The sequence below is a fragment of the Arvicanthis niloticus genome, chromosome 28 (genome assembly GCF_011762505.2).
Source record: "Arvicanthis niloticus isolate mArvNil1 chromosome 28, mArvNil1.pat.X, whole genome shotgun sequence".
NCBI lineage: Eukaryota > Metazoa > Chordata > Mammalia > Rodentia > Muridae > Arvicanthis > Arvicanthis niloticus.
In genome coordinates, this window is record NC_133436.1 from 14,604,664 (window position 1) to 14,627,548 (window position 22,885).

At 40.4% G+C, this 22,885-nt stretch overlaps 1 protein-coding gene across 3 annotated transcripts in view; it reads left to right on the forward strand.

The window, feature by feature from the left end:
• Window positions 1-22,885, forward strand: part of Syne1 (spectrin repeat containing nuclear envelope protein 1) — a 478,529-nt gene that overhangs the window by 223,076 nt on the left and 232,568 nt on the right. For all 3 annotated transcript variants that reach the window (XM_076926749.1, XM_076926750.1, XM_076926751.1), the window contains 4 exons: window positions 1,678-1,987; window positions 3,776-3,940; window positions 7,431-7,787; window positions 22,146-22,282. In XM_076926749.1, the coding sequence (XP_076782864.1) occupies window positions 1,678-1,987; window positions 3,776-3,940; window positions 7,431-7,787; window positions 22,146-22,282 (969 nt within the window). The remainder of the gene's footprint in view (window positions 1-1,677; window positions 1,988-3,775; window positions 3,941-7,430; window positions 7,788-22,145; window positions 22,283-22,885) is intronic.

Below are 22,885 nucleotides of genomic sequence, written 5' to 3' on the forward strand. Positions count from 1 at the left end.
TTCAGTTCTTGGTTTTCACAGTAAGAGAAAGTGGCTTTCTAGGCAAACAGGACATGGCATCTCTGTCATAACTCCTAGTGATCAGCAAAGAAAAGAGAGATCCTCTGGGGGAGGGGGGGTTCTCCCATTCTATCGTAGGCCGTGGAGCATAAATAACATCCCAGTGGTTGGCAATGGGCCAGCTTTCAGCTTTGTAGAACTGAGTAGGGATGCGGGAGATTTTTTTGTTTTTCAGATGTTACGGCAAAATGTTAAATCCACGAAACAGATTCAGAGCTCTGACTCTTATTTTGGCAAGAAATTAAATCTGACAGCTACAGGCTGGGTGGTTTCCTTGTTGCAATGATTATGGCAAAAAAAAAAAAAAAAAAAAAAGCCAAGATAAATCCTTTTTGCCTGCTAGGAGATCAGAGCTGCGGAGAAGTACACATTCCAGAGGCTCTGACTCAGACTGTATTACCAAGAGTTTTCAAAAGACTCTGAGATGTGGCAGAAGAAAGTGTGTTTGGTGGCTTCCAGAGTATGACATTGATTTAGACTTTTCAGAAACTCTCAGGAAGGATAGGACTCTATGAGCCTATGAGTCTGATATGATAGGATTCTAGGAGACTACATGATCATACCAATACAGAATACTGATACATACTAATACAGAAGAAACAATTTGAACAAGTGATGGAAGTTCATTGACTCTGTTATCCTGATTAGGGAAAAGCGGGTTACTAAGCAAGAGATGCTAGGGGCATTCACTCAGCGTGAATGTAGGATAGTCTGTGTTCTGGTCTGTTAATTACTTCCTAGCAAGCTATAGGTCTTGAGTTTGAGTGGTGGTGGTGGGGGGGGAGGGATGACAGAGAGAGAGGATGAAAGTAAGAAGGGAGTGAAACAAGGAAGACAGAGGGAAGGATAGAGACGAGAAAGGGATGGAGGAGTGGAGGGGAGAGATGAGGGGAGATTATCATAAAGTTTAATAATAGAAGCCTTTTCTTATGTCATTCTGGAGACCATTTATTTTTCTATTAGGAAATCTGGTGACCTGACTGTTAATTTGTGACTATATTTCCCATAAATACATTGAGTCTTCATTCAGTCACAGGTTTAACACAAAAAAAATTGGCCTTTATGTGTGCATAGTATTAAACTATTATTTACCTGGGCAAAACACCTCAAACTTAGCTGTGAGTGAATAAGTAACTACATCTGATATTAGTAATATAGACTTTGCACAAGAAAATTTAAGAATTGGTTTGTGCTAAGCAGAATTTAATTAATAGTGTAGTGCTGACTTTTGTAACCACAGTATAATATATGAATTATCTGTTCACTTGAGACAATTAGCATTTGAAAGATATATGTCTAGGTTGTGTGTGTGTGTGTGTGTGTGCGCGCGCACACGTGTGTGCATGCACGACAGCAGCTTGCTTAAAATTCTACCTTTAAATTAAAATTTTAACTAATTAACTAATTAATTTAAAGTTAACTTTTTTGAAGAAATCATATTCTAATTATGGAAGATAAAAAAAAAGTTTCTCCCTACCCTCAAAGCAATATTTCATTGCAATAATACTCAGCAAAGCACTTTAAACAGATAGATCCCTTGGCCCTATAATTGTGTTTTGGTAGAGACACCAAAACACAATTGAAACTCAGTTTTACAGTGTGTGACCCCTATTCCAGCACTCTGGAGTCTGTGATTGACCAATGGAATGACTATCTGGAGAAGAAAAACCAGCTGGAGCAGTGGATGGAGTCAGTGGACCAGAAAGTAGAGCATCCTTTACAGCTGCAGCCGGGGCTCAAGGAGAAATTTTCCTTGCTGGACCACTTTCAGTCCATTGTGTCCGAGGCGGAGGACCACACAGGAGCTCTGCAGCATCTCGCAGCAAAGTCCAGGGAGCTGTACCAGAAGACCCAGGATGAGTCCTTCAAAGAGGCTGGCCAGGAGGAACTGAGGACACAATTTCAGGACATAATGACCGTGGCCAAGGTGAGATGCTTTAGATTCAAAAGCTTCATAGCGCAGGTAAGGAACTTCACATGGGTTGGATTACTGGATCTGGCTGGTCTGAAGCTATGTGGACAGGGGTCCCATAAAGATCATTTTCCAGAATAGAAGGAAATAGAGGGAGTACAAATGGGAACACAGAAGTCAGGGGATCAGGCAAACTGAGGGGGAGGACATGTGGGAGGGCTATGGGGGAGGAGAATGAAAGAAACGTGTAATGATACATGTGTATGAAGGTGCTATGACAGAGTCCATTACTGTGTATGCTAGCCTAAAGACTAACTTACAAACAAACATGAGGATCCCCAGTCACTGCTCTCTGCAGCCCTGGCAAGGTTCTCTACTTTTTATTTTTGTCCTTATTATCCGTATCATTAGACTCACCCATTTTTCTTTCAAGACGGAGCATCAGCTGGTAGTCTGTGTTTCCCCTGCATTTACGTTTGTTATTTTAAATCTGACTTTTCTTACTTCTCAGATTCCAACTGTGTAGACGAATTGAGTTTATTTTATTTATCCAGTAACAAAACCTATTGTCTTAGTTAGGGTTTTACTGCTATGAACAGATACCATGACCAAGGCAAGTCTTATAAGGACAACATTTAATTGGGGCTGGCTTACAGGTTCAGAGGTTCAGTCCATTATCATCAAGGCGGGAGCATGGTGCATCCAGGCAGGCCTGGTGCTGGAGGCTGCTAGGAAAATACTGGCTTCCAGACAGCTAGGATGAGGGTCTTAAAGCCCACAGCCACAGTGCCACACCTGCTCCAAAAAGGGCACACCTACTGGATCATGGCTACACCTTCTAATAGTGCCGAGCACATACAAACCATCACACTTACATTTTCTTAGTCTCTAAACTCTAGCCGTGTGTGTGTGTGTATGAATAAGAATATATATATATGTATATATATATGTGTGTATATATAAGTATAAGTATATATATGTATAATAAGTGTGTATATATATAATACGTATAAATATATATTTGGGAATCTTCAGAAATTGAAAAGAATTCCATATATATAATTTGCTTTTACATACTTGTGAATGCTATAGAAGTGAATGAGCTGGGATTTGTGCCTGTGTCCCCTTCCTTTCATTTGCCTTTTGAGAACTCTGAGTTGTCAGCGCTGTCATTGTCAACATAGATGTTTGTTTACCCTTATTTTTATCTTTGAGTCAGAAAGATGCAAGTTTGAACTCTGAGCCCTAACTTTCTTTGAATGTACGCTTTGGAGTGTTATTAGCCTGTCTCTTAGCTGGTGCATCTCCTGCTGATGTAGAAAGGATTTAGTGCATTGGAAAATGTTGTTATAACTAATGATAATGGTAACCGTGTTAATTATAATAGTTATGATTAATTAATTTGTGAGAGCTATTAGTCAGCATTTATTAAGCATGGCTCTTTATGCAGTGCTACAAACTATAACTTTCTAGACTTGAGGAAAATAGTTTTTCTCAAAACTCTGCAGTGTTAGACTTATGCTTTCTTTCTCTCTTTCTTCTCTTCTTTTGAGACAAAATTTCACTGTACATTCATGGCTGCCCTGGGAGTTCCCCATGTAGACTAGGGTGACCTCATACTCACAGAGACTGGCCTGGCTTTGCTTCCCAAGTAATGGCTTCTTTATAAGATATTAAACTCACAGGGAATCCAAGAGTAAAACTGAAGTCTTCTGAGCTACGTGCAAACCTCTATCGAGTGTCATTTCACAATCTCATTTTCTCAGTGACTACTACTGCTCACACGCTTTCTCTGTTAACTAGGAGAAAATGAGAACAGTGGAGGACCTTGTGAAAGACCACCTCATGTATTTAGATGCTGTCCAGGAATTCACAGATTGGCTTCACTCAGCCAAGGAAGAGCTTCACCGGTGGTCAGACACATCTGGGGATTCATCAGCTACCCAGAAAAAGCTGTTGAAACTTAAGGTGAGCACCCGGGCCGACATTTTTCTGTGTTGATCCATAGGATCTTCAGTACGGTGGCAGATTTGTGATAAAGACTTGGTAGATAAGATTCTGGGGTGTGTTTGTTTGTTTGTTTGTTTGTTTTTAATGTTTTCTTCCTGGTTTTGGTTGATGCTTTATTATTCCTTGCATCAGTAATTCTAAACACAAAGTTTAAGAAAATAATTGCAAGAAATTTAGTTTCAGTTATGAGCAAATTGTGGCCTTGCCTGTATGTGTTTCTATATGCAGATGTGCATATTACTGTAGTCGGAAAGACTCAGAAAATTGTACCCTACCGGGCTCACAAAACCAGTGTAGCCAAGAGCATAAAAGTCTTTTCAAGTTTAGGCTCTGAAGCCAAAGGGCATTCCATAGCATCTTTCATCTCCTGACTTTCTAGCTATGTTTTTGGAAAAGTCACTTTGGTCAAGGCCCTCAAGTCTCATTGGAAATACAGAAAAGAATTTTTTTAAAAAAATTCTATAAATTTCCAGAACCAGCACTAAGGTGCTTTGGAGGCCAAATTGAGACAGATATATATATTTGAGCATCATGCCTGGCCATGGAGTGCGCTCAACAAGAAAGTTCAGTGAGTTTGGGAAAGGGAGGGATTGGTTTGTGATGGAGTGCCAAAGTCAAGCGTAAGCCAGGCATGATGCCACACACGTGAGTACTTAAGACGAGAGCCAAGAGGACTCCCACAGGTTCAACATCACCCTGGTCTGCACAGTAAGTCATAGACCAGTAAGGAATGCATTGGGAAACCCTGTATCAAAAGAAATTTTAAAAATCAATAAAAATAAATAATCAAGGACACAAACAAACAAGTCTTTACACCAAGTTAATGGAGACCGTACTTAGGGAACATAGGTACATATAGAGTAAGAAGCCTGCGATGTGAAGTTTAGTGATGAGCAGGTCAAACTTGCACCACCAGGGGGAAGTAAAGTCCAGGAGGCACTGACTTCTGACATCATTGTTTAAGGTCAGGAAGCTCATTTGAAGAGGCATAATATCAACTACTACCACATAGTCTGGAGTTGAAGTCCCAGGACAGGACGGATCTATGACATATCTAGCGAAAAGAATAAGAGTCATAACTCCCAAACCCAGCTGTGCTTAAAGATTAACCGAGTTTTGAAAGAGAGGACAAAAGAGGAGAAATGCACGGTCCCTGTCCCTGCTGACACTGAAGGTTGCCTCTAGGTCTGACAGTTGGGCTCTTTGGCAAGCCTGAAAGACATTTCCACAGCAGGGGAGAGATGCGCCTACCAGGTTGCATGGATTTAGGAAGGAATGGCAGGCAAAGAAGAGGAACCAGCAGTGGTAAATCAAGCTTGTGAAAAGTTAATTTGAAAAACCTTTGAGGAGGTAAAGAAAGTACCACTCCTGCCCTTTGACCCTCAGACCACAACCATCCTGCAGGATCCATCACTCAGAATATGTGATGTGGAAGCACAACGCCTGCATGGATGGAGGCATGAGCACATGCACGTGTGTGCGTGCGTGGGTGCATATGTGTGTGTGTGTAAAGAGTTCAAATACATGACAAGAAAACCTATGCAAAATCCAATTTAAGGCACAGTCGATTACAATGCCCTAATTGAAGATCTGGATTAGGGCTGAGGAGATGGCTCCCTGTATAGGAACACTTGCTCTACAAACATGTAGTCTCACATCTTAATTCTCAGCACCCATGTAAATACCTGGGCATAACTGGGAGCCTGTAACCCCAACACTGTTGAGTGGACACAGGTGGTTGTCAGCCGAACAAAAACTGTGAGCTTCTGGTTTTTTGAGATATCTGAACTCAAGAAAGCAAAGCAGAGAGACAGAGGAAGACTCTTGATGTCCTGTTCTAATCTCTGCATGCACATGCAGAAGCTGCGCACACCTATATACTCGCATGCATAACACACTTGTGCAGACCCTAACACAAAGATAATCCATGCGAATGGAACCAGAGTCAGCAAGCACAGACCTGTTCTCACGCCAAAGGAAACCGAGGTAATGAATCTGAGGGAATGGAGGAAAGTGACCTTTGACAGCAGACTCTTCGAAGTCCAACTCTGAAAACGTTCGTAAGGTTGAATATTATATTCTAGAACATTCTTGTTAGATGTGGCACTTTCTAAGCTATAAGTTTTCGATTTTTTAACCACTCTGTGTACTGGTAAACAAAGATGACTTTTAGAATCCTGCTGCCAAGAAAGGTTGGCTGCATACACATAAATTACGGTGTGTAAGAACACACGAACACATGTGCAAAATTACTTCTCACATTATTGTGCTTTTGACCGACATATAATTTGGCACTGTAAATGATCTACACCAAAGTGTGCCTCTATTGTTTGTACATGTGAGAAGACAGACTGACCTCAGAGCAATTAAGTGAAATGCAAAGCATGTTATATGGACTAGTTAAAATACCCATTCTGCTTCACACATCCATGATACACGTATGAACTCAGCGCCCTGCTTTTCTGTGGTTAGCTTGTAATTGGTCTTGTTATTCCTCTTCCTCCTTCTCTTCCTCCTTCTCTTCTTCCTCTTCCTCTTCCTCCTCTTATTTCTATACCTAATAATCTCCTTCTTTTCTACCTACCCAGGACTGAAGACATACTTTTGCATTAATACTGACAAAAATCCAGCCTTAGCAACTTATAACATGTGTTATAAGTGTGTATGCACCAGATGACCATTTTAGCAAGAACAAATGTCATTAGAAGCACTGATTTTTTTAAGAATCTGACCTGACTTACCTATTTCACAATGAATATTCTAATTACATCATAAAGTCCCTTTTCTGTGTCAGCCTTAGCACTAAACATGGTATCTGAATTGTCACATTTCTAGTGAGTCCCTCCCCCCCCCAGGCAGAAACACCAGCAATAAACAAACCCAGGCTAGCGCTTGCTTTAAACTTTCAATTACGTTCGTCTGTGAATTGTTAACTTCAGTGCCCATAAAAATGCCTCCTTAGGTACAGAAATGTCTGCAATTGAGGCGGGCTAGTTCTCTTCTTGCTGTGGGTCAGCCTGACTCCCAGCAGGGATGAAATGAGATTTAAGACACCCTTCTATGGAAGATGATGAAAATCAGAGACTACAGACAGGACACAGTTCATTTGTCCATCCACATGAGGGGGAATAAGGCTTCCTAGGATTCTTTTTAGTCTATAGGTCTATAGGAGCTGAACACCACACTTCCACATATCTAAGTAGACCCTGTCCAGCCAGTGAGGACACCGAGATGCCCTGCATGATTTTGCAATAAGTCAGACACTCATGAGACTGATTTCTGCTAATATATCTCAGGAGACTATAGATGCAACGACTGACTCCCGTTCCCCGTATACATTTGCACAAACTTCATAGCAGGACAGAGTCTCGATCAGCCCACATGTTGAAAACTGGTAGCCCTAGTGACTAAGGGCCTCCTTGGTTTCCATGGCAATATTCCATTACAGGAGCTGATAGATTCCAGAGAGATCGGGGCAGGCCGCCTAAGCAGAGTGGAGTTGCTGGCCCCAGCTGTGAAACAGAACACAGCTGCCGGTGGGTGTGAGCTTATAAACTCGGAGATGCAGGCCCTGCGCGCCGACTGGAGGCAGTGGGAAGACAGCCTCTTCCAAGCACAGAGCAGCCTGGAGAATCTGGTCAGTGAAATGGCTCTCTCGGAGCAGGAGTTCTCCAGCCAGGTGACCCAACTCGAGCAGGCCCTGGAACAGCTCAGCACCCTTCTGAAAACCTGGGCCCAGCAGCTCACCCTCCTGGAAGGCAAGAACACTGACGAGGAGATAGTGGAATGCTGGCACAAAGGACGAGTAAGTGGTTGCCTTCCTGTTTACCGTTGGAGTGAGTGAACTAAATATTTCTTTGGCCCCTGTGTTTGCTAAAAATGAGCCTATTTTAGCTAAGAACACGCAGCCCTCGGAGACAGAAAAAAGTATTCAATAAGTTTGCAAAGCATTTTTTTTTTCTTTCTCCTATAAATCAAACTTGGTAAAAGTTAGCATACATAAGGAGGGGGTGCTAGTATGTCCCGTAGGAAACGTTCTCTGGTGGCAATATTCTACTTTCTTTCTGATGGTTTAAGAGTTTGCAGTACTGCATTCAACTATTCAGCCTGGAAAATGGCCTGTGGGCAGAGGCATAAATAGACAGAGAGTCATAGCTGCTTCTCTGCCAGTTAACTCTTTCAAACAATTAAGTGATTGAGTTTATAGCATTGAAAGGCATATTTGATAGTTCACTGAGACACAACTAATAGTTTTCATTGTTTATTCTCTTTGTGGTTTTGACAGCTGAACCTGAATTAGCTTGTTAATACAGATTAACATTTACTAGTTGGCTTCTAGGGCTTTTACTTTTTAACTATTACTGCTCTTAGAACCTGAGAAAAAGAAACAAAAAACAGAGGACGGATTGAAAGCTTGACAAACTCCTTCTTCTTTGATTCCTCTTGGGTGCCTTGGCAATGCTCTCAAAATTTGCTGCTTTATAACGCTCAAACTCATGGCTGTCCTTAAAAGGAAGTTAGTGAAGTCAACGACTCTGATTCTATTTATGTTATAGTCATTTCGAAATAGCTCCAGTGCGTTGGGAAGTCACGGAGTAGTTCCAGTGATGCCTTGTTTAAGTGAACTTGTGTGTGTGCATCTGTGTGTGTGTGTGTGTGTGTGTGTGTGTGTACGTGTGTACGTCAGGCATGGTACCCTAGAAAATAAGAGTTTGTAACGACCTGGGTACATTTTGGTGAGAATGTTTCTCAGCTGTTTTGAGTGTTTTCTTCATGCCTTTCTCAGCCTTTAGGCTTGACTGCCAGAATCAAGTCAGATCAGAATCATGTGGTTCTGTAGTACAGGGACTGAAAAGGGGAGGGGGAGGGGGAGGGGGAAGGGGAGGGACAGGGACTGGAAACTCTTTCATGGGGTCCAATTCTCTGTGTATATCAGAGGAAAGTCACAGGACTTCGGCTCTCTTTTGGTTTCCCTTTCTTTTCTATTAATGAGAATGAAAGAAATGTTAAAGAAAGGTCTGGTTGTAGCTGAAACTAATCACTTTTCAGTGATCACCTCCTGTGTTGGGACTCTGATTGGATAATAGCCTAGGACTTAAAGGATACACATAGTGATGCAATCAGAAACAGGGGTTTTCAGTTGTGCTGAGGCCAGGACGATGGGAAGTTCCTGCTGTCACGCTTCTGTTTGACCTTAGGGCTATAGATTCTGAGGAAAGTAGGACATCACTTCTTAACAGCCATTGTCATCTAATGTTACCAATAGCCAACAGTCACCAGCATCTAATGTTGTCAGTAGCCAATAGCCAACGGTCACCTAATGATAAAATGTTATCCAGAATTTAAGATAACACTTCAAATTCCATGAGTGGGTAACAAAATGGTTTTTAAAATAGATGGGCTCTAGTTCTGACAGCAACAATTTGCTCTTACGAAGGTCCCACAACGGCTGTCAATCACAGTAAACACTATAGGCCATTGTAAGCTGTGGTCTTATGTCATCGGGAAATTCCCTTAAGGTGGATGGTCCGTTAAGGTTGATGGTACACCGTGAACATCTGTTGATGGTATTTACAAAATTCATTTTAAAGCTATTGGCTTGATAGCTTAGAAATGCTGCTTTTTTAAAATTTTTTAACTGGACATAGAGAAGAATTCCTTCAGAGCTTGGTGGGACCAAAAGTTATGTGAGTCGATGCAGTATTCATGGGATTTAAAGTTCTACTAAAATACTGGATTTTAAATGAAGTTATGAATATGTTTTTAAGCATTTATTTTTTATTTATGTGTATATGTGTGTACATGTATGTATACACATATATGTACAGGTTGTCAGATCGCTTGCAGTTGGAGCTATTAGTAGCTGTCAGTCACTAGTGTGGGTGTTGAGAACCCAACTTGGATGCTGTAAGGAAGTAGCAATCGCTCTTAACCACTGAGCCATCTCTGGAGCCCCATGAATCTATTTTTAAATGTAAATTTTGGCTAAAAAAAAATCTTTTCAGTTTCAATGTCACCTAATTTACAATTGGCCTACTTAAATCTCATTTAAAAATTTTTGGTTGATGACTACATTTCTTTAGTGTTCGTGATAGTTCCCTTTAAGAATGTTCAATATGGTTACTTTTTTGAGAATTTTCTAAATTTTAACTCTTTCAGGGGGCTTTGGTATACAGGTTGGTGCTAGAATGCTTGAGTGGCTTATTGTGGGGACCTCAGTTCTATCCCTAGAACCACAGGAAAGAAAAGGGAGAGAACAGAAGGAACCAAACAGGAAGGGAAAGAAAGGGGTGGGTGGGGTGGGGAAGCCCACGAATGCTTTAGAGCCTCGAGCTCAGCCATCGAGCTACTTTACATGAACATCCCGGGAGCCTCACCTCTGGCTTCGTGGACACAGAAGTACGACACCAGTAGAGACTGCTCCAGCCATACTGTGCATGTCCTAGTTAAGGCCTCGACTGCTGCAATATAAAGCATCGCTCAAACGACTTGGGTGGAGGGTGTTATTCCAGCTTACAATTCTCTGGTCACACTCCATCATTGAGGGAAGTCAGGGCAGGACCTCAAGACAGGAACCTAGAGGCTAGAACTGATGCAGAGGTCATGGAGTGGTGCCGCTTACTGGTGTACTCTTCATGGCTTGCTCTTCATGGTTTGCTCAGCCAGCCTGCCTGCTTGCTTGCTCTTTCTTCCTTCCTTCCTTCCTTCCTTCCCTCCTTTTCTTCCTTCCTTCCTTCCTTCCTTCCTTCCTTCCTTCCTTCCTTCTTTCCTTCCTTCTTTCCTTCCTTCTTTCCTTCTTTCCTTCCTTCCTCATTCATTCATTCATTCATTCACTTTACATCCTGATCACCACCCACAGGCCTTCTTGTCTTCCCAGTCCCACACTTCCCCGCCCCTTCTCTGATGAGAAGGGGAAGCCCCCTTGTGTACCATCGTAGTCTGAGACATCCAGTCATCATAGGACTAAGCACATCCTCTCTCCCACTAAGACCCAACTTGGCAGTCCATTTAAGGGAAGGGAATCCAGTGACAGGCAACTGAGCCAGAGACAGTCCCTGCTCCAATTGTTAGGGGACCCACATAAAAACCAAGCTGAGCTGTTGCAGTAATTATTTAAAATCGGCTGCCTCTGGTGAAGCCAACTATCTATGCTGCGGCATCTCTGCCTAGCTCGGCTGCCATGTTCTATGGCCAGAGGCCACATGCGTGCTGCAGCTAGAAATGGCCAGCCAGAAACACCAGCCCTGCCACCCACAAGATGCCAGCGTGGGAGATGGCTCCACCAATCTTCCACGCTGTCTCGGCAATGCTGGGCATTGCCCAGACCATCCCACCAACCACACAGGCTGGGTAGAAAAATGAGACTCTAATGCTTAAATATTAATCAACAGCTTTATAAGTTTGGTAATGCTCAATAACAAGATGCCCATACAATCAAAAGTGTAATCCAATACCCAACCTAGACATACCAACTACTTTTGACTGCCAGGGACACTTGAACATCTGCCTCCATTTCTTTCTCTCTCTCTCTCTCTCTCTCTCTCTCTCTCTCTCTCTCTCTCTCTCTCTCTCCTCCCCCCATTCTCTTTCTCTCTCTCCCTCCCTCCCCTAGCTCTTCCTTTCCTTCTCCTTACTCCTCCTCTTCCTCTCCTTACTCCTCCCACCCTAGCTCCTCTTACACTGAGCATCTGTTACAAGTGTGTAGGGGAGCTAGGACCTGCCCCTATATGCTCTTTGGTTGGTTATTCAATCTCTGTGAGCTCCTATGGGCCCAGGTTAGTTGACTCTGAAGGTGTTCTTGTGATGTCCTTGACCCCTCTGGCTCACTCAATTCTATTCCCCACTCACTCACAAATCTTCCAAAGCATTGCCTGATGTTTGGCTGTGGGTATCTGCATCTGTTTCTATCAGCTGTTGGATGAAGCCTCTCAGGAGACAGTGTATGCTAAGCTTCTTTCTGAAAGCATAGCAGAGTATCATTAGTATTCTCAGGAATTGGCTTTCTAACATGGAATGAGTTTCAAGTTGGGCCAGTCATTGGCTGTCCATTTCCTCAATCTCTGTTCCATCTTTATCCCTGCATGTTTGTAGGCAGGACAATTTTGGGTTGAAGGTATTGTGGATGGGTTGATGTCTTCCTCCCTCCACTGGAAGTCCCACCTGGCTACAGGAGGTGATCACTTCAGACTCCATATTTCACAGATAGGAGTCTCTGCTAGGGTCATTTCTCATAGACTCCCTAGAACCTCCCCTGACTTAGGTCACCAGCAACTCCCAGAGATGCCCCCCATTGATTGCCTTTCCCTCTCTAATACCCCCTTTTCCCACATATGATCAACATACCCGCTTCCCTCCTCACCTCATCTCCTACTCACTTCCCTCCATCCATCCAGCTTCCATGACTGTTTTGTTTCCCCTTCAGAGTGAGAGCCTCCCATAGGCTCTCCTTATTATACTTAGTTTCTTTGGGTCTGTTAATTGTACTATGCTTATTCTGTACTTTATAGCTAATGTCCATGTATAAATAAGTACAAATCCATATGTATCTTTCTGGATTTGAGTTATCTCACTCAAAATGATATTTTCTACTTCCATCCATTTGCCTGCAAAATTCATGTTTTTGTTTTTAGTCGCTGAATAGTTTTCCATTGTGTAAATGAACCACATTTTCTGTATCAACTCTTCAGTTGAGTGACACCTAGATTGTTTCCAGTTTCTTACTATAATAAAGCAACTATGAACATAGTTGAGCAAGTGTCCTTGTGGTATAAAAAAAGTATCTTTTGGATATATGTCCGGGAATGGTATAGTTTGGTCATGGGCTAGAATTATTCCCAATTTTCTGAGAAATGATCAAATTGATTTCCAAAGTGGTTGTGCCAGTTTGTACCCCCACCAGCAATGGAGGAGCGTTCCCCTTGCTCCACATCCTGGCCCACATGTGCTGTCCCTTGAATTTTTCATCTTAGCCATTTTGATGGGTATAAGATGAAATCTCATGGTCATTTTGGTTTGCATTTCCCTGATGACTAAGGACTTTGAAATTTTCTTTAAGTGCATCTCAGCCATTAGAGATTCCTCTGTTAATAATTCTTTTTTTTTTTTTTAGCTCTGTACTAAATTCATTTCTTAAATTGAATTATTTGTGTCTAATTCCTTGAGTTTTTTAATATATATTTTGGGTATTAGTCCTCTGTCAGATGTAAGGTTGGCAAAGATCTTTTCTCATTCTGTAAGTTAGTTTTGTCCTATTTACAGTGTCCTTTGCCTTACAGAAGCTTTTCAGTTTCATGAGGTGCTATTTATTAATTGTTGATCTTAGTGCCTAAGCTATTGGCATTGTGTTCAGGAATTTGTTTCCTATGCAAATGAGTTCAAGGCAATTCCCCACTTTCTCTTCTGTTATATTTAGTCTGTCCAATTTTATTTTGAAGTCTTTGATCCACTTAGACTTGAATTTTGTGCAGAGTGAGATAGGGGTCTATTTATATTCTTCTACATGAAGTCAGTTAGGCCAGCACCAATTATTTGTTGAAGACACTCTGCCTTTTCCACTCTGTTTTTCTCTTCCTGGTTAAATATCAAGTGTCCATAGGTGTGTGGATTTATTTATGTATCTTCAATTCTATTCCATTGATCAATCTGTCTGGTTTTATGCCACTATCATACAGTTTTTATCACTATTGCTCTATAATACAGCTTGAAGTCAGAAATGGTGATACCTCCAGAAGTTCTTTTACTGCACAAGATTATTTTAGGTATCTTGGGTTTTTTGTTTTTACATATGAAGTTGAAAATTACTCTTTGAAGGTTTGTAAAGAATTGTGTCGGAATTTTGATGGGAATTGCACTAAATCTATAGTTCATTTTTTGGTAAGATGGTCATTTTTACTCTGTTAATCCTACTGATCCATGAGCATGGGAGATCTTTCCATTTTCTGATATCTTCCCCACTTTATCACTTCAGAGACTTGAAATTATTGTCATACAGGTCTTTCACTTGCTCGGTTAGAGTTATATCGTGATATATTACTGTGGCTATTGTAAAGCATGTTGTGTTCCTAATTTCTTTCTCAGCCTGTTTGTCATTTGTATAAAGGAGGTCCTCTTGGTGGAGACCAGCTCCAGAGCGCCTGTTCTCTCTTGAAGGTAGCAGAGAGAGTATCTTTGGGGACAGGATTTGGTCTTATGGGAGATTAAGGTTGCTTTCTATAATCAATGTTTGCCTGTCTTTTACTCTAAATTACTTTGACTCTAGAAGCTACTTTACCTGTTTTAATTTCTAACTTACTTTGAAGCCAGAAGCTGAACATATTAATACCTGCAGCTAGCTCAACAGGGAGGAGGGTGGGTAAATAAGGTGGTCTTTTGCTCTTTTTTCCACAGAGCCTCCTAAGGCTGAGAGTTTAACTCCTTGTCAGCTAGAGAAAAGTTGCTTCACAGGAAGAAAAAAAAACACTTTAAAAGGTTCTAGTTTATGTCTAAGAGAAAGTAAAAAGGGGGAAAACCTATCAGACTATGTACTCTGACTATCTGTCCTCTTAATTTCTAAATTACTCTATTAATTTTTAAGTTATTCTAATATGCTGCTGTTCTTGTTGTTCTCAATTCTTTATATATTTTCTCAGAATACATGATCACATGGTATCTATTTCAAAAGTTCACAAGTTTAAACATAAAATCAGATCATAAATAGATTGAGAAGGTTACCACAGAGATGGTTTACATGGGTTTCCATTAAGAGTAGTTATGTGGCCGGGCGGTGGTGGTGCACGCCTTTAGTCCCAGCACTTGGGAGGTAGAGGCAGGCGGATTTCTGAGTTCGAGGCCAGCCTGGTCTACAGAGTGAGTTCCAGGACAGCCAGGACTACACAGAGAAACCCTGTCTCGAAAAAAAAAAAAAAAAAAGAGTAGTTATGTAACAGACATTCATTTTCTGTTATTAGCTCCACAGGTTCATTGAAAGTTAAAAACTATAATTATCATGTCTAAGTTAACAATGAAGTTTTGTATACATAAATCCAGTCAACATTTTATTTTCTAATCTTGCACCTACAATAAATTATTTGTTCCCTTTTATAACGTTTGGTTAATTGTTTTACAGCCCTAAGGAAAATATTCTAAGTTGTACATACCTGTTTTCTATCCCAGAAGCAATTAACTCATGCCACGTGAAGACTGGCAGAGTTCTAATTGCAGTTTTCATAACAGAAGAAGGCTGATTATAAAGGGCTTAATAATTATAATTACAGGAACTCTTATAGAATCATCATTATGAATTAAGAAATCATCTGTTTATATAGAATCACTACATGACAGTACATCTTCGTTGATCTGCAGAAAATCTACCCAATAGGGTGAGATAATGACAATGGATTATATATTAATTTAATATTGACCAGAAAATCATATCAATAGCAGGAATCAAATCCTGAAAATGTCATACCTTGGTCCTTGCCTGCAAGCGCTCATTCATTGCAGTCCGCAGTGAAGCCATCTCAGGAAGATCACCTGTTAGCCTTTTTTAGCTTTTCCTAGATGGCTCCTGACAGCTACTCATTTTTTTTTTTTTTAGTTGATTTTGTATCCAGCCACTTTGCTGAAGGTGTTTATCAGCTGTAGGAGTTCTCTGGTAGAATTTTTGGGGTCACTCATATATACTATCATATCATCTTCAAATACCCATACTTGGACTTCTTTCTTTCCAATTTGCATCCCCTTGATCTCCTTTAGTTATCTTACTGCTCTAACTAGTACTTCAAGTGCCATGTTGGATACATATGGATAGAATGGGCAGCCTTGTCTCGTCCATCATTTTACTGGAATTGCTTTAAATTTCTCTCCATTTGATTTGATGCTGCCTATTAGCTTGCTATATGTTGCTTTTTATTATGTTTAGCTATGCACCTTGTACCCCTGATGTCTCCAACACTTTTAATATGAAGGAACATTAGATTTTGTCAATGGCTTTTTCAGCATGTAATGAGAAGATCTTGTGGGTTCTTTCAGTATGTTTATATGGTGGGTTATGTTGATGGATTTTCATATATTGAATCATCCCTGCATCCCAGGGATCAAGCCTCTTTGATCATGTTGGAATGATGTTTTGATATGTTCTTTGATTCGGTTTGTGAGTGTTTTATTGAGTATTTTTGCATTAATACTCATAAGGAAAATTGGTCTGTGATTCTTTCTTTGTTGAGTCTTTGTGTACTTTAGGTATAAGGGTAACTGACCTCAAAGAATAAGTTTGGCAGTGTTCTTTCTGATTCTGTTTTGTGGAATAATTTGAGGAGTATTGGTATTAGCTCTTTATGAAAATCTGGTAGAATTCTGTACTAAAACCATCTGGCCCTGGGCTTTAGATTTTCAAATTTTGTAGCGTACAGGCTTTTGAAATAAAACCTAATGTTTTTTTTGGTTTTTTTTTTTTTGGCTTTCTTTAGTGTCTGTTGTTATGTCTCCCTTTTAACTTCTGATTTGGTTAATTTGTATACTGTGTCTCTGCCTTTATTAGTTTGGCTAAGTGTTAGTCTATCTTGTTTTTATCAAAGAATCAGCTCTTGGTTTTCTTGATTGTTTGTATTGTTTTCTTTGTTTCTAACTGATTTCAGTCCTAAATTTGATTATTTCCTGCCATAAACTCCTCTTGGTATGTTTGCTTTTTTTTTTCTAGAGCTTTCAGGTTTACTTTTAAATTGCTAGTATGAGAATTCTTTAATTTCTTTTGAGAGCACTTAGTGCTATGAACTTGCCCCTTAGCCCTGGTTTCATAGTTTCCCCATAAGTGGGTATGTTGTGCTTTGATTTTCCTTGAGTTCTAGAAAGTCTGTAATTTCTTTATTTCTTCATTGACCATGACAATTGATTGGGAGTTGTTTAGTTCCCTTGAATTTATAGGCTTTCTGTTTCTGTTGTTGTTGAACTCCAGTTCTAATCCATGGTGGTCTAATCATGATAGATCCATACCTATCCCGATTTCTTTTTCCTGGAGAGGGGATACTTTTGACATCAACCCCTATGCAGTCAGGCTTGTCCCTCAGGGAACCCAGAAACATATTTTTAACTTTTATTTATATTCCCTTGCAGTGTTTAGCCTCGCAGCCTAAGCAGGAATTCACATTGCCAGACAGAGGGGGTTCTGGGTGGCCCCTCTCTGCTTGGTCTAGGGGCAGAAGTCCCCTCTTTTAGGTTGGGTGGAGACGGGACTTGGGAACATCCTGGATAGAGTAACAACCTCATCTAGAGTCTCATGGTCCTCCATAGCTAACTTATAATGTATCTGAATAGATTTTGCTATCAGATAATCTGTTGTTTCACAAAGTTAGTCAGCCTATTCAAGGCCCAGGGACCAAAGGAAATAAGCAAAAACAACCCAATTAGTGATCCCAAGTTGGAAGGAAGTAGGGTTAACAATCATGGAGAGGTTGAAGACCAATTCTTGTACAAGCTCTCATTTTTCTCCTTTTCTCTCTGTCTTTTCTCAAGACCTTCTCTGGCCTTTTTTGTGCTCTCTTTAATCATCCCTGTTTTGTCATTCTTCTTTAAGGGCTGTACACAGTCTAGAGCTGTACACGGTCTTTTCTATTGTAAAAGAGAAAATCAAGTCCAATAAAGTCCTTTGCAATATTTGGGGATTGCATCAAACAGCGAAACAAGTGATTTCTTCAGATTAGTGATGTCAATCGATAGCTGTTTGATGTCCTTGTCAAAGGCCCATCAGAGGTCTGAGTACTAGAAGTCCAGAGGCCAGCATCAGGATTAGAACTCCTAACAGCAGACATCATGGGTGATTAATTTTTACCTGGGAAGGAAAAAAGAAAGGAATTCTCAGGGAAATTTCTCTTCTCTGGATGTCAATTGTTATTCATCTTATTTATAATTGGTTTTGTGGGGGTATCTATTTATTTCATTAATCTTTTTGGCGGCCATTTAGCTGTGCCTTCTGTGTTATCAAACAGGCATATCAATCCTCGGCCCCATATAGGAACTGGGTTCTAGCCATTCCATTTAAGGGTAAGAGGGTTCCTTCCACATAGTTGTGGCATAGTTTTTATTGGTCTCAGTGATGCCAGGGGCAATCAGCAGCAGATTTGCCGTGAGCTTTTAGTTTTAGAAAGTTAAGACTAAACAAGGCATGCTCTTTCCACCCTCAGAGAGTCATGAAGACACTATTTAAAGAAATATAATTCTTTATTAATAATCTCTTTTATCAAAGGACTATTATAAAACAGCCAACAATTAATCAATCTATATAATATATCAATTAATGAGAGCTTCTTCTACTTTTTGTAAAATTACTCCTTTTTTGTCAATTAATTGTTGAGGGAAATTAGATTTGCATCGCTCTTGAGAATATTAAATAGAGACATAAATTCTTTTGTGAAGAGCTTAAAATAAGATCTTAGCCAACAAGCATCTCCTGGAAACTTTTGAAAATCGTTTGAAATAAGTAAACTATTTTTTTTTTTTTTTTTTTTTTTTTTTTTTTGGCCAGACCCATTATCTGGTTTTTTTTTTTTTTTTTTTTTTTGATATTTTATGTATTTACCTTTCACTGTTATCTCCTCTTCCTTTCTCCCCCAAAACCCCTTATCCCATACCCCCTCTTCCAATTTTATGAGGGTGTGCTCCCACTATTCTCCCAATACTGCCTCCCTGCTCTTGAATTCCCCAACACTAGGGATCCAAACTTTCGGGGACCATGGCCCTCCACTTCCACTGTTGCCTAACGAGGCCACCCTCAGTTACCTATACAAGTGGATCCATGAGTCCCTCTGTTTCTGTTCTCAGGCTGGAGGTTTAGACCCTGGGAGCTCTGGTTGAGTATTTTGCTACTCCTTCTTAAAAAAAAAAAAAAAAAAAAAAACCAAAGCACCCACACTTTGGTCTTCCTTCCTCCTCTTGAGTTTCATGTGGTCTGTGCATTGTGTCTTAGGTATTGTGAGCTTTTGGGCTAATATCCACTAATCAGTGAGTACATGCCATGTATGTTCTTTTGTGATTGGGTTACCTCACTCAGGATGATATTCTCAAGCTCAATCCATTTGCCTAAGAATTTCATGAATTCATTGTTTTTAATAGCTGAGTAATACTCCATTGTGTAAATATACCACACTTTCTGTATCCATTCCTCTGTTGAAGGACATCTGGGTTCTTTCCAACTTCTGGCTATTATAAATAAGGCAGCTATGAACATAGTGGAGCATGTGTCCCTGTTGTATGTTGAAACATCTTCTGGGTATATGCCCAGGAGTGGTATAGCTGGGTCTTTAGGTAATGCTATGTCCAATTTTCTGATGAACTGCCAGACTGATTTCCAGAGTGGTTGTACCAGCTTACAATCCCACCAACAGTGGAGGAGTGTTCCTCTTTCTCCACATCCTCGCCAGCATCTGCTGTCACCTGTGTGTTCAATCTTAGCCATTCTGACTGGTGTGAGGTGGAATCTCAGTGTTGTTTTCATTTGCATTTCCCTGATGACTAGGGATGTTGAACACTTCTTTAGGTGCTTCTCAACCATTCGAGATTCCTCAGTTGAGAATTCTTTGTTCAGCTCTGTACCTCATTTTTAATAGGGTTATTTGATAGTCTAGAGTCTAATTTCTTTAGTTCTTTGTATACCTTGGATATTAGCCCTCTATCAGATGTAGGATTGGTAAAGATCTTTTCCTAATCCGTTGGTTGCCACTTTGTCCTATTGACGGTATCCTTTGTCTTACAGAAGCTTTGCAATTTTATGAGGTCTCATTTGTCAATTCTTGATCTTAGAGCATAAACCATTGGTGTTCTGTTCAGGAACTTTTCCCCTATGCCCATGTGTTCAAGGCTTTTTCCCCATTTTCTCTTCTATTAGTTTCAGTGTAGCTGGTTTTATGTGGAGGTCCTTTATCCACTTGGAGTTGAGCTTTGTACAAAGAGATAAGTATGGATCAATTTGTGTTCTTCTACATTCTGACCTCCAGTTGGACCAGCACCATTTGTTGAAAATGCTGTCTTGGAAGGGTGATATGTAGGAGGAGCTAAGATAGGAGGGGTACCGAGAGGAAGAGAAAAAGGAGAGGAAGAGAAAAAGGAGAGGAAGAGAAAAAGGAGAGGAGGAGAAGGAGAGGAGAAGCTAGGTGATGAGAAGCTAGAAGTCATTTGAGAAGACACTATGCTATTCTGGGAAATTATCCAACATAAGTTGGGACCAGGAGAAAAAAATGTGAGGGGCCAAGGAGGCAACTAGTTAAAGGAGCTAGGATGTAGAATAGACTAAGCTTGGGTGTTTGCATGAAGCCAATGAGGAATGAATGAGTGTGTGACTTGACTTTTCCTGCAGAGATAGGAGCAGACATTTATTCACCCATAATATGTCATAGATGACACACTGAAGAAAGAATTCTATCCAAGTGTAGCTGGGTGAACCAGTGGGTACTGTAGGGATTCTCACAAAGCCTGGCTGCCTCAGAAGCAGCTGTATCACTGAAAACCTCACCTTAGCATTGGGGACAACTCATGAAAGCTGCATCCCTAGAGCTCTCTGCTCAACTTGCAGGCGGCTGCACTGGAAAACATCTCCTTCCCCCATCCATCACTTACTGCCTATCTAAGTTTGTCAGGGAGGAGTCTTATGATTCTTGTCATTTTCAAAACTTCCCAAGCCTTGTAAATTTCACAACCTTCCTAAACCTTGTTTCATGGTGGTTTTGTGTCTCTATGTCTTCCAAGGCTTCTCTTCCCTGCAGGAAGGAAGGTTTTTATTCAAAGGAAAAAGTTACAGGCCATAGTATGATGGTAATCTTACTGACAGCAGCCAGAGGTGAGTGACGTTATCAACACAACACAGACCTGGTGTGTTGATGAGTGACATCTCTAAATAAATATCACTGGGGATAGCAATAGTAGCAGCAATAGCTACCTGAGTGGGTTTTCATCTATTTGTCTTTTCCCACAGTTTAAATTGTGTGTGTGTGTGTGTGTGTGTGTGTGTGTATGTATGTGTGTGTACATGAGTATATGTGTGTGCATGCATGTGTGTGTATACACAGTTTTAAAAACATCTTTTTGTTCTGATGACACTATTGATATAGTGTCCTTACATATTTGGCTGTTATCCCCCTTGTAGTTTTACAAACTAGGCACCGAACAGTATGTCAGACATTGTGCACTCAGGATCTCATTTATCCCTTGATAGTATTAATCAGATAAGAGGAATGCTCTAATTGCAAAGCACATTGTGGAATCCAGTTGACCATGGCTTTGATTCCATAATTGTATTCCTCAATCCTAGGGTGTCACTTTGGATTAAGCATTTCTAGTACTGTGATTATCTGTATATTGTCTATCAGTTACATTGCTAGCTCTTTGGAAAGGAGAGTAATACCTATATTCATGGGGCAGCAGGGTGTCCTCAAATGTCTTACTAGACGCTAGCAAAGATTTGATGATGATATGAATGAAACTGTGAGGTATATGAACTAGTAGGTAAGTTGGGCTGTGAATTATAAGAAGTTGTTAATATCAGTGATCATTGGATATACTACATAAAATCAACTGGGACACATTGTAAGTACAAAACATATGTTGCTTTTCTTTTTAATCACTGGATCTCAACCTGTGGGTCACAACCCCTTTGGCAGGTCTAAGGCCCTTTCCAAAGGGGTCACCTAAGACCATCTAAAAATACAGATACTTAGATTATGATTCATAACAATAGCAATATTATTACAGTTTTGAAGTAGCAATGAAGATAATTTTATAGTTGGGGGTCACTACAACATGAGGAACTATATTAAAGGGTCACAGCACTAGGAAGGTTGAGAATTACTGTTTTAAGTGGTCATTCAATATCTTAAATGATAGACAATGTCCAAACAGTCTAATTGGACCATACTTCTAAACAATGTAGGGTATTATTTTCTTTGTTCTTACTTTATTGATGATTTAATCATTTTACTGCTTTGTACTTGATTCAGGAGTGTCTATTCATGGCCTGAAGTAAATACTGATTGTGCAAGGACCATCATGGGCTATAAAAAAATTCCTGAAATAAACCTCATCCTATTATTGAATTCACTGTGTTGATTTGCTCCTCACTAATAACTTATAATGTATGCATGCAGAGTGTGAAGATCTAGAAGTCACTGAGTTTAGTGCCTGTCTTGGTTTTCTCTATTAGGAGATCCTGGATGCTCTACAAAAGGCAGAGCCTATGACAGAGGATCTCAAGTCTCAGTTGAATGAACTTTGCCGGTTTTCCAGGGACCTGAGCCCATACAGTGGGAAAGTCTCAGGCTTAATTAAAGAATATAACTGGTGAGCATGAACTGCCCTACTGTTCAAAAATAGCTTCTTTTCCTTTGTATTTCCTTTGAGACAGAGTCTCTGTGTGTAGTCAAGATCCTCCTGCTTCCATCTCAATTGTAGCTAGAATTCCAGCTCTAATGCCAGGAAATAAAGCTGTGCCTGGCTTCAAAATCCATCCATACAAAGTCGGAGCTAAGCTGAGCATGGAGTGGTTGTCTGTGATTCTAGCTTCTCAGGAAGCTTATGTGGAGAGCTAAGCTCATGAAACAGAACAGCCTAGGTGACATAGTAAGACCTGGCATAAAAAAATTAAAGAAGCTAGAATGTTTTTTATAGTCTGATTTTAGTGACTATGTCAATTAACTAAGAGTAAAATGTAGCACAAAATTAGGTAAATTTTAGCTGGGCGGTAGTGGAGCACGCCTTTGATCCCAGCACTTGGAAGGCAGAGGCAGGCAGATTTCTGAGTTCAAGGCCAGCCTGGTCTACAGAGTGAGTTCTAGGACAGCCTGGGCTACACAGAGAAACCCTGTCTCGAAAAAAAAAAATTAGGTAATTTAGTAAGAACTGTGGATTTTGTGTCAGTTTAATCAACTTTGTCTCTTTTCTTCT